At 39.7% G+C, this 13,779-nt stretch overlaps 1 protein-coding gene across 31 annotated transcripts in view; it reads right to left on the minus strand.

Annotated features, from left to right (window-relative positions):
- The window catches only part of TENM3 (teneurin transmembrane protein 3), a 1,336,783-nt gene that overhangs the window by 111,570 nt on the left and 1,211,434 nt on the right, over window positions 1–13,779 (minus strand). For all 31 annotated transcript variants that reach the window (XM_071807653.1, XM_071807652.1, XM_071807659.1 and 28 more), the window contains one exon: window positions 3,257–3,495. In XM_071807653.1, the coding sequence (XP_071663754.1) occupies window positions 3,257–3,495 (239 nt within the window). The remainder of the gene's footprint in view (window positions 1–3,256; window positions 3,496–13,779) is intronic.

Below are 13,779 nucleotides of genomic sequence, written 5' to 3' on the forward strand. Positions count from 1 at the left end.
GCTGCAGTACCCTTGGGTTCAGCATTTGCATGTTTCTGTTGTTTAATTCCTTCTTCCTCAACCATTTAACAGTAGAAGTAGCCACTAAAGAAAGAACCAACATTTTCCTCAACTCACTTCTATTGTCTCTAAAAATTAGCAGGTCTCATTAACGAAGGTAAACGTAAACATTTTATACATTGTGGAATGGTTGAAAGAGACCACAAGAGCTAGAAAAGCAAGAATTATGCAGGAAGGCTGGAAATGAGACTTTCCTTTAGACTGAAACAACATTTTCAATTCCCTGCTCATTGCAGGGAGTTTGGACTAATGACCTTCAAAAGTCCCTTCCAAACCAAACTATTCTATGATTCCATGATTCCTTGTGACCCCCAGGACTGCATTAAGTGGTCTTACAACGCAGCACTTGCCCTGGTCTCTCCCCATGCTGACGTCCTCTGCTCTCACCTCCTCTCTGTAGACTCTGCAAATATAGGAGCTTTTCCTGTCAGAGTGATGGAAGAAGTGCAAGACAGACCAGACTCTCGATGTAGCTCCTTCCTCCGGCTGGGCTAATCGACGGAGCAGTAACTGGCTGAGCAGTTCTACAAAGGCAGACATGAAGTCTAGCAAACTGTCTCTTCTGCCTTATGTTGCCTGAGCAGAGGCAGCCAGATCTGAAGTCACTTGCTCCACCCCAAATCCACTGCAACTAAAATAAGCCTAGGCATGACACATTGATCTCTCTGTATTTCTGAGAAGGGCCTGGTTACACCACTGTTCACCAGGCAAGCCGTCCTATTAGTTCTTCAGTCTGCAGCTACACTGCATTCCTTACCCATGTATACTGGTGTACTTTTGCAGCAAGGGCTCTAGCTTTTTCACGCTTGTAGCAATGTCTCTCTGTGAAGTTCAAAACATGTCTTGAACTGGCTTTACAAATGTGACAACCCACCTCAGGTGCTGTAAACCACAGCAGACAAGCCAGACCACTGTGTTAGCGGCTTGTCACGGGATGCTAGAGGTCACGCAATACCGCAGTTCTTCCCATCTTTTTATGTTATGACCAATTTCCTGCTCAGTCATTTCCCTTTCACACCTATGCTATGAAACAGTTAACCAAGATGAAGGACCGTTTCCATCTTACATTAATGATTTCCACTGATTTATACTTGGATGGCCTATTAAATGGAGAGTATTTCTGATATTACATCTGTACAGATGGGAAAACCACATATATGAATGAGTGTAATCCATTCATGGTTTTATGGACCTGAAGTTCTCTAGAGAGCGTCCCTGAGTGCAGAATTTTACATTTAGATTGCTGAGTTAGCTGAAATATGTGTAATATCACCAGTAGGCAAAGAGCTCCCTATTGACTATGGGCAGAGGAAGGTCCTTGTGCATTGTTTATTTCAGCAAGGATGTGAGCTGGCGTGCACCCATGAAATGTTGTACAGCTATATTTGTTTTTTACGGGGTATGTGAATAAATGATGTGTGGAGCTGAAAGCTCTCACTCACTGGAAAGCTCGGCCCTTTCTCCCGAATACAGGAACAGAGGCACATTAGACATGCTTATATTTCTTAATGTGCCTGTGGGAGAAATAATCCGGTACAACTATCTTCTTGTGCCCCTCAGATACATAAGTAATCTGGCTCTTCGGGGCTAGCAAAGTGTAGAGCTCAGCTCAGAATCAAGCCTTCAATATTTTACTATCTGTATGGCTATTTTTTCCCAGTTCTTGATAGTGATACTCACACTGCATTCTTTCTTTTGTATTTTTCTATTTATTTAGTAGCAGATGTTTGCTTCTGATGACTTATGAGGCAATACTACAGAGACTAAGAGCAATTAATGTGTTTTATAAACGGAATAATTTCAATCCCTCTTTCAAAAAGATGTAGTATCAAAGCTTAACTCTAAGCCACACTGTTATACTCCTGTGCACATTCACACAAAATAAATACAGATCCAGTGACGGAAAGGGGGGACAGCAACGGCAAGCCCTGCATTTGCATATGTGCCTTGTGCTGTTTGGGGCTGGCAGCTGAGGTGCAAAGGCTGCTCAGGGAGCTCTCCTTTGCTGGAGCACAGCTACCCAGCAACCCAGTTTCTTGCATTGTTCACAGAAGCTTTGACCCAGTAACAACTACTTCAAAGGCTTTATGCATCTTATGCTGTGCCTTGAATTGAAATGTAGCAAGCCTGTTTCAATAAAGGCAATGAAGATTTAAGGATCATAAGGCCTTCTAGGTTTTATTATTAATTTACACTGATTTTAAAAAAGAGGGAAGGAGAGATTGACTCTCCTCTATTTCCTTTTCTTGACTTCTTAAGACTGAATCTGAGTGCAATCAATACCAAAACCAGACCCTTACACTTGTATTTCCATAACTGTGGTGACTTAAACTTCTAATTAACAAATCAGTTAAAAGAAAGACTTTGAAGACCATTTCTTGACTCAGAAGTGAAAAAAATCTGTAATCTGGACAAAGCCACAGAAAAATTTACAAGCACAGAAAGAGCTTGTTTTATTCTCTTATTAAAGTCAATGACATTTTTCTCACAGACAAGTACTGCTCCCATTAACTGCTTAAAACTCAAATCATGTAATATTTGTAACAAACATTTATGAAATTAAGCAATTAAAGAGATGAAGAAATAACAGAAATCCTCCAAAATAAAAACTGGGAAATGGAATTTAACAAACAAATATAGAAAAGAGAAAATAATTAAAATAACCCACGAGAGAGGAAGAAGTCTCCACTTTTTCTGCATGTTGTCCTTTTGGACAATTACTTTCCCTGTCTTGCAATCAAAAGTCTGTATTAAACTTTTGCTCTAGCTCTATCCACAAACGTATGAGTATGTAATGATGAAATAAGCAATAGTTAGCATTCCTAAATGCTGTATTAGGTATATTTCAAGCAAAATGAGAGGAAAAGAGTTCCATAGATATGCTGCAATTGATATTCACATTCTGGAATTTTTACAGGCTATATTTTACACATACCTTTGTGAGAACTAGACACCACATAGCTTAATTGCAGTTCAAACACTTCTTTGAAGTTAATTCACCCAATATGATGCTGAACGCTTGCAATACACTCAGATTTTTTATTTCCTCTGAACAACTGGGAGTTTTCATTAAATCATTGTTGTGGTTTTTACTGTTACCAAACACTTTGCTAGTTAAAGGTTAGTATGTCCCAGTCCACATACAATCAATCACACACCCCTATTCATGGTGACAATTATAAAAAACGGGACTCACCTATGAAGTAGGACAGCAGTATTGCCAGCAGCACTGAGACCCCTACAGCACAGAGTGCAGTACATTTCCAGCTACAGTACTTCGAAGACTTCTTGAATTTAAAAGCACTTCTGGATAGAGTGTTCCTAGGTAGTGGCCGAGTAGGAGGGGAATAAACAGAGCCAGATGCCATTGTGTACCCTGGTGTTGCAGTACTGAACAGCGGTGTGGTCCCTGTTCCTGTTTTGAATAGGAAATGCCTGTGGAAGAAAGAGTGTATGGTAAAGTATAAAAGTAAATAAAGTTGGAGCATAGGCAGTCATATCTCTTGTTCAATTTTACGTATTTTTCAAATAGCTAACAACATCCAATCTACAAAGTGTAATAGATGCAAAACTTGTCAGAACATTTGCACCAAAAAAAAAAAAAAAAAAAAGAGGCACTTTCACTTTAAGAATTAAAGACTGAACCCCACTAAACATTAGTGATATACTGGTATCCACACAGGAAACAGAACTACCCAAAATACCGTATGGTAGGGAGGAGGTCTCTCAGAGTTCAGAGTTTATCCGACAAGTAGGGACAGGCTTTCTGCTGCTGTTTATTTTTGTTGGCTTCCACTACAGACTACAGGGAACTCCATTAAAAAGTCAATAATGAGCAATCTGACTGTAGCCCACACTACTTATCACAGCTTTCCTGGGTTAAGTACAAAGAAAACAGCAATCTCTCAGATACAAACTTCTGGCAAGTTTGCCAAAATTAGTCAGTGTGTCCTAAATACCCAGTTCACTAATTCATATCTCCTTCCACATAATCTTACAATAACAAGATCTGATTATGGATACAGCAGCTAGTTACAACCTGGGAAGTACTCTAAAGAAATATATTTAGTAAATGCTGAAAAAGAACCACAGCCAGCAACACAAATGAAAAGCAATGCCAAAGTTAAGACACACTCCATGAGTTACCAGTAAACTTAACTTTCTTCAATTAAAATTTCTAAAAGAAATATTACTCTGTGAGCCTCTCTACAGTAGAATCATTTAATTTTAGTTCATGCAAGCACAGCATAATTATTCTGGAAGAGCCTCTAAGCATGACATATACTACCTGGAGTTTTTCTGATGCATGTATACAACTCTACGAGCAACAAAACCTCAGCCAAAGATCTTTGCACCACAGGTTTTTCCACCAATTTGTTACACTGGCAGCTCCGTAGTGTAAAGCTTGGCCTTCCCTAATTAGGCTTTGAAAAATGAAGACATTATAGTTAAAAATGGTAAGAAAGTACCGTGTGGATAATTCTGAACTTACCAAGTGCAGGAACAGCTAAACAGAACCAGAGAGGTGTCTGCATTTTTTTAATAGGTAAGAGACACTCATCGATTGCTGATATGCAGGTCCTCCTGAAGCCAAGTGCATGCCTACCCTGTTTGCCTACTGCATGCCACCTATACAGTGTGGGTCAGAGGATCTGGCACCAAATGAGCTACCTATGGAGGGGAAAGCCCTCCAGTTATACCACGGGGCACTGTGGACTGCATATCAGCTGATGAGACTTTCATCTTCCAGGACCCATGCTCAGATCCTTACATAGTCATGGACCAACCTATACAGGTATAGCAGCTTCATCACAAGCAGATGTACAGACACTAGAAATGAATTTGCCCCACTGCAGCCTGAGAAAAACACCAGCAGTTGATAACAAGGTTTGTTATTTGCAGGTGATTTTGCTACAGGAGGTTAACAGACGAACTACAACGTCTCGGTATAAGCCTTCTCCTTGAACATATCTGCGTTACAAACATGATCCCATGAAATACGCTACATAGGTTACTTCATTTTGAAGAATATTAAACTTGCTAGCAGTAACAACAGAAGGATACGCACTAGATCTACTGATGCACAACAGCACATTCAAATTTTTCTTGGTTTTTGAGCTCACAGGATTACTAACAATTTAAAGAGACAAAGCCCTTGTGGTTTAAATCCTCTCTAAAAATGTACTTCATTAAAAGTTGTGACATTTTCTACATAGCAAACACCAAAATAACAACAACTAGCTCTATGTAAAAAATGTGTTACACCTTACAACACCATTACTTTGATTTTACAGACTCACAGAAGCACATAAATTCATTAAGTCCTGCTAAAGTGTCTTATTTACTTGACCTTTGCTGTTCTTTCATTTCTGTCTACATATGGTAAATGCTATGTCCAGGTATATTTCACAAACAACATGTACATAGATCCAAAGAAAATGCGAAACACAAAGGTGGTTTTTTCCTTCTCTACGTGCAATGTGCACAGTTTTGGGGGGCTGAAGGAAAGCCATGCAGTAGATATAATAACACTCCTCCTAAACATCAGCTTCCATGTTAAAAAATAAGAAGCTGTCTGACCAACCTGGAATTTTCACATCTTCCTGCTCTTGCCATTGGGCTCAAGAGACTAAAAATGGAAACTGGCATTATACGAGCACTTGAATGCAACTCCATATACTCAATGCTTTAACAAAATAACAGAACAAAAGAGTCAGCCTCTGATCTTAGTAAGAGCTGAGACTGTAATCCATATTCTTAAAGGCTTTGAGGAGTTAATCCCACAAACTCGGGAGATGGCGACGTATCTGCGGTGGTGTGAGCTGTCGCAGCTCTGACAGTCCACCTCAGGCACCAAGGCAACAAAAGATAATTGTAACTTTTGTATGTGAATTCAAGAGTATGTAGTCCCAGGCAGCCTGCAGCACAACTCCTCCCTTTCAGCTATTCCTCCTTTGCTTCAAATCCCATGGATACAATGCCAGAGTGGTCACACTGGCTGGCTGGGGAACGCAAAGAGAAATATAATGACAGAAAACCCAGCCTGGCACCATCCTCTGGGTTAAGAAAATTTGTTTGGATCCCTCTGTTCCTAATGAGTGAAGTTACTAACAAAGTTGTCTGAGACTTTTCGTGCTACATTGACTCCGGGTGATAAGTAATTAAAGTGTAATGCTATCAGACTTGCATATCTTGTCTGCCTCACTGAGCCATGCCAAACAGTGTTCCTAAGAGACACTCAGAAGGATATGGTATCTGACAACAAACCTAGGCTGCTTCCAGATAATGCCGAAATTCTTACACTCTTGAAATGTAATCTATCCACAAATGATTTTAATTATCTACATACCCATCTTACTTGGCTTTTCAAACCATGGAACTCGAACAGCTAATTTCTAAAGCCTAAACTGTTTGCACTACTTGACCATGCACTGACTTACCAGCAATTACACCATGTTTCATCTCAGAGGGAGCTTATAGCATCTGTAATTGTGTATCTTCCATTCAAAATTGATCGTCTAACAAGCACTTTCTAGATCTTCATGTAAGCAGCACTTTAAATATTTTATTAAGCTTTAGAGTACAAAAATCCAGTGAATCATACTAATATTTTACAAGACAAGCTAACTCTCTTTCTATTCAATAATTCAATTCACTTCTTAAAGCAAATAATCTTCCACTTTTACATTTATTCAATATATATTTCCGTCTGCTTATTCTATCTATGGTTCTATTAAAAAGTGAAGTTAATCTTAACATTTTAGCAGGGAAGAATTTACTACCTGAGAAATCTAAGTTAGAGACCAGTGGCAAAATACAATGTTATGTCATAAACTTTGCATCCTTGGATGCAAAGACAGCTGGGACACCCCCTTATTGCACAAATGACAGGCATTTAACTTAAGCTTCTGCCCATAAGACAGAAAGGTAGCACCAAAAACCTCAAAGATATCAGCTCAGAAAACAGAAGCATATGAATGAAAATAAAATAATAATATCTTTAATTTAACTCCGTGCTGTCTGAGCACCAAGTGCTGGTGTGCACCTGCTGACATGCAGACGATCCAGGTGGGGGGAAGACTCACACCAAGTGCTGCCACTTCCTCTGTGGAAAATAAAACTGAAGCACCCTCTAATAAATTCAGTAAAAGGGAAAGCAGGAGAGGGAAAGAAGTGTAAATCACCCCCCACACTCCCTGAGTTGGGCAGATTAACTGAAAACTGTGTCTTTTAGAGAAATGGAGATAGATTACCAAAACACTCAAGGACAGTAAAGGCTCAGACCATAAGCCCAAATGCTTCTGATACAAGATAGCCAGGTGTCCAGCAACAGAAATGTGATTTAGAATAACCTTCTTTATGAAAATATCTGTGACAAAAGCTTTTGACCCCAGTTTAGAAGAAAATAGATACTATGCATCTATGAATGCAATATTACACAAACACCCCTGGAAGGTCCTCAACTCCAGACTGCCAGAAGCATAGATATCATACAAATAAACCACCACCAAGCAAAAAGGAGTATTCCACATTACTTCTAAATAGATTGGTCTCAATTGGTATAGAATTATGGCATAATTTTAACATTCTGAATAGAACTTTTACATTAGACACGACTTCCTCTTTTTTAGCTTACGTTGAGATTGCTTCGCCTTGCAAAAGATTCACTATTATCTGTAGTAATGATTTGTCTGGTTTTGGGAATCATATATAGAATGCTTTGCATGTGCTTGGAAGACATGTCAAAGAGCCTACTTCATTGTTTTCAACAACTTTCTTGGCAGCATTTTAATTCTGCATTAAAATATTTCATACAGCATAACCACACCAACAGAGTGCTGAATCCCATGGCAAACATGTCACAACGTATTAAAAGTCACACTAGACTCTTTCACAAAATTCATACTAAACAAGGAATTGTGAATAAGACCTAGGAAAATTATATTAAACTTCTCTAAGTATGTCAGAACATGCATCATATTTTATCACCTCGCCATTGAAATTTAAAGGTAGCTATTTTTATTTTGTGCAACATTGTTATTTAGATGATGACTGCTGTCACAAAATAAAGGTCAATATCACTAGGCTTTATGCATCTACAACAACAAAACACTCCTCGCCTTAAGAATGATAACACCTTTGATCCAGAATAAAACTGTATTTAGAATATATGTGCTTAAAAAACCTAAATCCCTCCCTCCCAAATCTTTGAATCTTGTACATTGTTGTATACTACCAGCACCTGAAGAATCTGGAGCAAAATAAATCTATTAGTTTGGTGATGTTTCTGAATACAGAATTCCCACTGTGATCAGTAACAATGGTCACAGTACCATTGCAGTACAGGTTTTCCTGCAGAACTGTCTCCTGTACCATCCCATGTGCAGTCTCTTTGGTCGCTTCCATGATGGTGTTAATGATAGACCATTCCTGACCACCACCAGAAGACCACTGAGGAAGACCAGCTGTAACACTCAGAAGACTGCACTACAAAAGGCATCTGATGTTAGAAATTATCTCTGACCTGGACTTCTGAAGGAGGTCCCTGTCTGAAAACAGGGTAAAAGGTAGGATTCCCGCAAGCATATGAGGTACAATACACAAGTTAGCTCATTCCAAAAACCACAGAGAAGAAGGATAATCTTATTTGATAGAGAACAGTAACACGTGCAAAATTTCTGTGTAGCTGTAACCAAATAAGCAGAAACATGGAATTACTGCAGTAGGGCAGATTACCAGGAACAATACCCTGTCTGAAAGTGGCCCATGCAATGGGAGGGGATGAACACCTTCCACACTGCTTCTTCACTAACAGCTCACTCTTTCCCTAAACTGTTCAAAACTCACAGTCTCACCGATGCCTTGTGGTGTTTTGTTCTGTATGCTAAACATGCATCATGTTGAAATGTATTTTCTTCTGTCACTTTCAATTTAAATTCAACTTATTGTTACCTTGTTCTTGTATAATGACTATGACTATGCACGATTTGCCCCATAGTACATATAGACAACATTTTAGTAATACTGTTTGATTCACTTTATTTATAGGATAAAACATACAAAAGCATTAACAAGTAATTGCCTAAAGCAAAAAAGTAAAATTTAGACTCTTCACGGGTCAGGCAAAAGCAAGCATAGAGTTGAAACATGCTGTTTTCAGATACCTGTTGTTTCAGTGCAGAATAAAACAGAACTGACATTTGGAAGATGACAGATAGAAAGTGACTTGAGGAGAGGAGGAAGAGGAAAGAAAAACTGTCCCTAACATTCTTTGCATTTGTTTCTTTTACCCATAGGTACCAAAAGACCCCCAAATATTTAAGTATATCCATGAGTGTCTGAAAATTTATTTCATGTAAGTAGTAAGTCCACTAATCTATTTGCGTCATGTGTTCTCCCTGCAACTTGAGAAAAAGCCTGAACAAATTAATTAGCAACTACCAGTACAGGGGACCACTGTTGGCTCAAAAGATCTCTGTACTTTACTTGACTCTTCCAGCCAAGGCCATACCATTCTGCCTTCTGTAATCACTGGTTAAGTACTTTATAAAATGAGCACACCAATTTTTACATTGTGGTATGTAGGTTAATCGTTTCCCCAAAACCAACTCAAATAGGCCATTATTTAATTCCATTAAAAATTACCTATTTGCCTCTAAGGAGTGATGAATCTGTGGACATTATTATACTAATTAAGACATTTGTAAGCAAACTGAGGTAAATGTTCTTATCCATTCTGCTAAGATCCTCAGTCCGTTAGCTTGGATTCAGTCCAAGGCATGAAGTGGTAGTATCTACACCTCAGACATCTAGAATTAAGAAGACATCAATCTCCTAAGCCTCAAGAGGAGGAAAAAGCTTCTACCCAATCCACTTTGAGAGAATGCAGGTTGAGACATGCAAATTTTAGTGAACTTATGTTTCGGTGACACATTTACCTCTCACGACCAATACTTCAAGAGACATGACTTCTCTCCTTGACTTGTTATTGACATTTAATGTAAGAATATTATTGAATTTCTGGGAATAAAAACCTGTAATTGTTCTATTTATTTTCTAATTAATACAACTATGATGATTGCTCACTTGAACTCAAAATAAAATATCAGATTTTGTCCAAAACCAGTCCTGGTTCAAAATGCACCTATCTGGAGACAGCAGCAATCAATAACTCTGCTTTTTAGAAGCGTAATGGCACCTTTTTCAACAGTTTGGCAGCACCATGAGGTCAATGGAAGCAAGCAATACATAAGGCTACCTGCAGCTTTATCTTCTTATTTCTCTGATGATCCAAAGGGGCATAGGAAAGTCAGAGAGGACAGACTTCCAAGGTTTTGGAGCTCTCATTCTCTACCTTAAATACATCATTACTGACAGATGCAGAGAGTGTGTTCCCATCTCTTTGTGAAGACCTAGCATTTTATTTGCGATTTCCACACAAAGAAATCAATCTTAAGAAAGTAACTTGAAGAGAAGATGAATATATCCAGCTGCAGCTATTTTAGTTTGCTCCAACTTCTCTAATTTACATTTTTGTATTTATCTCTTCCTGACTTTTCTTAATGCAAACCAGCTGAATTTTCCACTCCTGGGAACGGGTTATCATGCTTTTTGTTTGTTTACAAAAAACCTGCCAGACACATTAACTGTCAGAGTCAGAAGAAAACCATTAACTGTGGAAAAAATGGTGGTCTGAGATCATAATCAATCACTGCACTGCATCTACTGACTGGTACGCTCTCTCTGCTGACAGACCCTATTCGTGCTGGATTGAACTGGGCTCTGTGAGAGAGACCATGACCCTCACCTGCCACTTGACATTAGAAAGCTCTGCCTGGTTCACTAATGGATAGATCACATCAATAAATCTGATTCCCTGCACTGAGCTGAGGAAGCAGATGGAAAAGGAAGATTAATCTCTGCCAACTGACGTTATACCGAAGATGTAAAAGATAACAGAAATTACTGGCTAGGTCTCACATGAACTCTGAGGTTCACTGATGCATGAGATCAGCTTTCCCAGTAGGGTCCAGAAGGAATTGGATTTTTGTTTCTCCGTGAGCACTTTATGCCTGTCTTCATCTTCTGTTAACATTCTTCTGAGATGAAACCTTGTAGCTGGTGGTGTTTGCCCTTAGCACAGGCTTATGACTGACTTCCACAGAACCATATGGCTGCATTTAGCATAAATCCAACCAAGCACAGAAACTACATTATGCTGTGAATTTGTCTCAGTTTATTTTCTGTGCAGAATCGCAATCAAAAGACAAAAGTGAATTTCCGCTTCCTCAGAGCCAATATTAAGACTACCATAATCCTGGAAAAAGCTCCAAGATCACATCGGATCACGTGATGATCAAAGTTTGGGAGAAAGAAAGAAAGAAAGAGAGCTATTATCCATATGCAAAACCAGAGGAAACATCTGTGGGAAGTGGAGATAAGCCTCTTCTAACAGCTTATTTAAATGTTTCAGAAAAACACTTTACATATGGTAACACTTGCCTGAAATTGGGTGGGTTTACACTGAGAACCCGCTTTCTTTACAGACTGAAGACTGAAAGTGAAGAAGGAAAAAAAAATACTACTGGAGCTGCAAGTGCCTTCCTTACTGGTTGTGTGTTCTTTCACTTGTGGCCCCTGGGAGGTTAGCGCTCCACTGCTGGCTGCTGCTGGAGAACTGGAGAAGTCAGGCATGGCAACCTGCAGCTGAAGATTCAAACAACTCAGACATGAGAGTATCCCAAGCTGCTGTAAAAGCCACCAGGACATGTTGACTTGAAAGACTGGATACTGACAAAAGCCCCAAACTTCCTCTCTTTGGGTGTGCAAGAGTAAATCTCTCCCTCTGCAATGCACCTACATTCTTGCTGGTATGAGAAAGAATACGAGTGCTACAGCATGCAGAAGACAGCGTGAAATTATCCTATTATTTGCTCCTCCAAATTCAGATTTGGGTTGCTATCTGTCCCCCCTGGAGAAGGAGGAGTTCACTTCTGTGATATGTAAATGCACACTTAGGATCAAAAGAACCAGTATAATCAGCTGGCTCTCCCATGCTTCCCTCTGCTATGCTGCACATTCTGTGAAGATGAGCAAGGCAAACAACGCTAAGCCACACTTCACAGAAGTGAGGAGGAGAGTCCAATGCGAACAGTGACTCATGGTGCTGGGTGGGCAAGCAAAGAAACCTGCCATAATTTTAGTTACTCAGACTCTTCACTGTAGGACTGTGCCATTACCTACTTTGCAGAGGAGAGTGAAACCAGACTTAGGTATTGCTGAAAAAATATGAAGTGGCTCTGTTCTCCTTACAAACTTCTTCTGGGTCTCCCAGAGGACTAGTACTTGCACAGACCTCCATCTAGGTTACAGTAAGTGACCTGGCGTGTTGGTGATATTTACTTTTGAAGGAGGCAGCAGTTGGAGTGAACCTGACAGTCCCTTAGTGCACTTCCTGCTACTGACAGCGTTCATCATGTTCCAGTTCTCCTCTCTCCAAAGAGAGAGTAGAGGAAAGCACCTGAATTTTGCAGTGAGAACTGGAAATGCTCATGGAAGTACTAAGAATTTGTATTACAATTCCTGATCTTGTTCTCTGCTCTTCTGGAATCATATCCCTACCAAGACAGACAAAGACAGAAAGTTGTCTCTGAAATGAGGTATTCTAATCTTGGCCAGTTCCAGGGACAAAATGAAAGAAGAAAGGTAGGGCAGAAGCACTTCTCCCATCTCTTTTACTACCCTTGGTGTCTTCATAAATCTGAAAGAGAACAATTGCTCCAAATATCTTAAAAGGCTCATGGAGACAATTTCAAAAAGGAAATGTGGTTTAAGAGAGACTCAGAGCTGTGTTATTTACCCAAAGATTAATTCAGAAGTTGAAACAAAGGTTGAAATTTCTCCTGTGGCTGAAAGACCTGACCGAATTACTGGACATTTTAAAAGAAAATAACACCAGAGGGAAGTTAAAGAAGTGATGTTCTGCCAGCGACTGATAGGATCTGATTCTGCCCAAGCTGCAAGCAGGTTGAAGTTTCCGTGGATCTGTGAACCTTAGCTCACTTATTGACGTCCACAGCTGCTGTTCTCTTTCAATTCAGAGTCCTTGATAACCAATTATGAACTCTGTGCTGCCACTACTACGCTACCAGCAGTCACTCAAACAGCCAGATTCACGTCACTGCAGTGACAGCGCTGTCATAACCTCTGAATTACAGCTGCTACCACCAACTTGGCAATTGTGCATGTACATGCGATGCAACTGCCTTCCTGTTTTCCAGTCCTTACTGTTTCTTGGTGAAAACTTGTTGAATATTACACTTGGGTACTCTCTCATATGCAACGTGCCAAGACTTGCAGATTTGAGAGACCACCATCCAGGGGTTCAACAAGGCAGAGGATTACACCCTGTGCCAAAGAGAGGGTCATGCTTTATCTTTAATGGCACTCATTTTCACATATGGCTTTTTGGAGCTGGAATTCTCTTTGTGTAACCAACATTATCAGAGATGTTGGATCCTGGCACTAAACAGTCATGCAGGTCTTTGCTTTGCCATGATGTTTAGTATTGTTTTCTCACCTGTTTGAATGTGACAGAGACAATCTCCAGAATCTCTTAAAATTCCTTTCTGGTTCAACTAAGCTGCACTTACTAGGATGGAAGTCTCAAGTGCAGCCATGCAACTGCAGAAAGAGGTTTACTTTTAACTTTGCACTTAA

Source organism: Patagioenas fasciata, chromosome 4, assembly GCF_037038585.1.
Source record: "Patagioenas fasciata isolate bPatFas1 chromosome 4, bPatFas1.hap1, whole genome shotgun sequence".
Classification (NCBI taxonomy): domain Eukaryota; kingdom Metazoa; phylum Chordata; class Aves; order Columbiformes; family Columbidae; genus Patagioenas; species Patagioenas fasciata.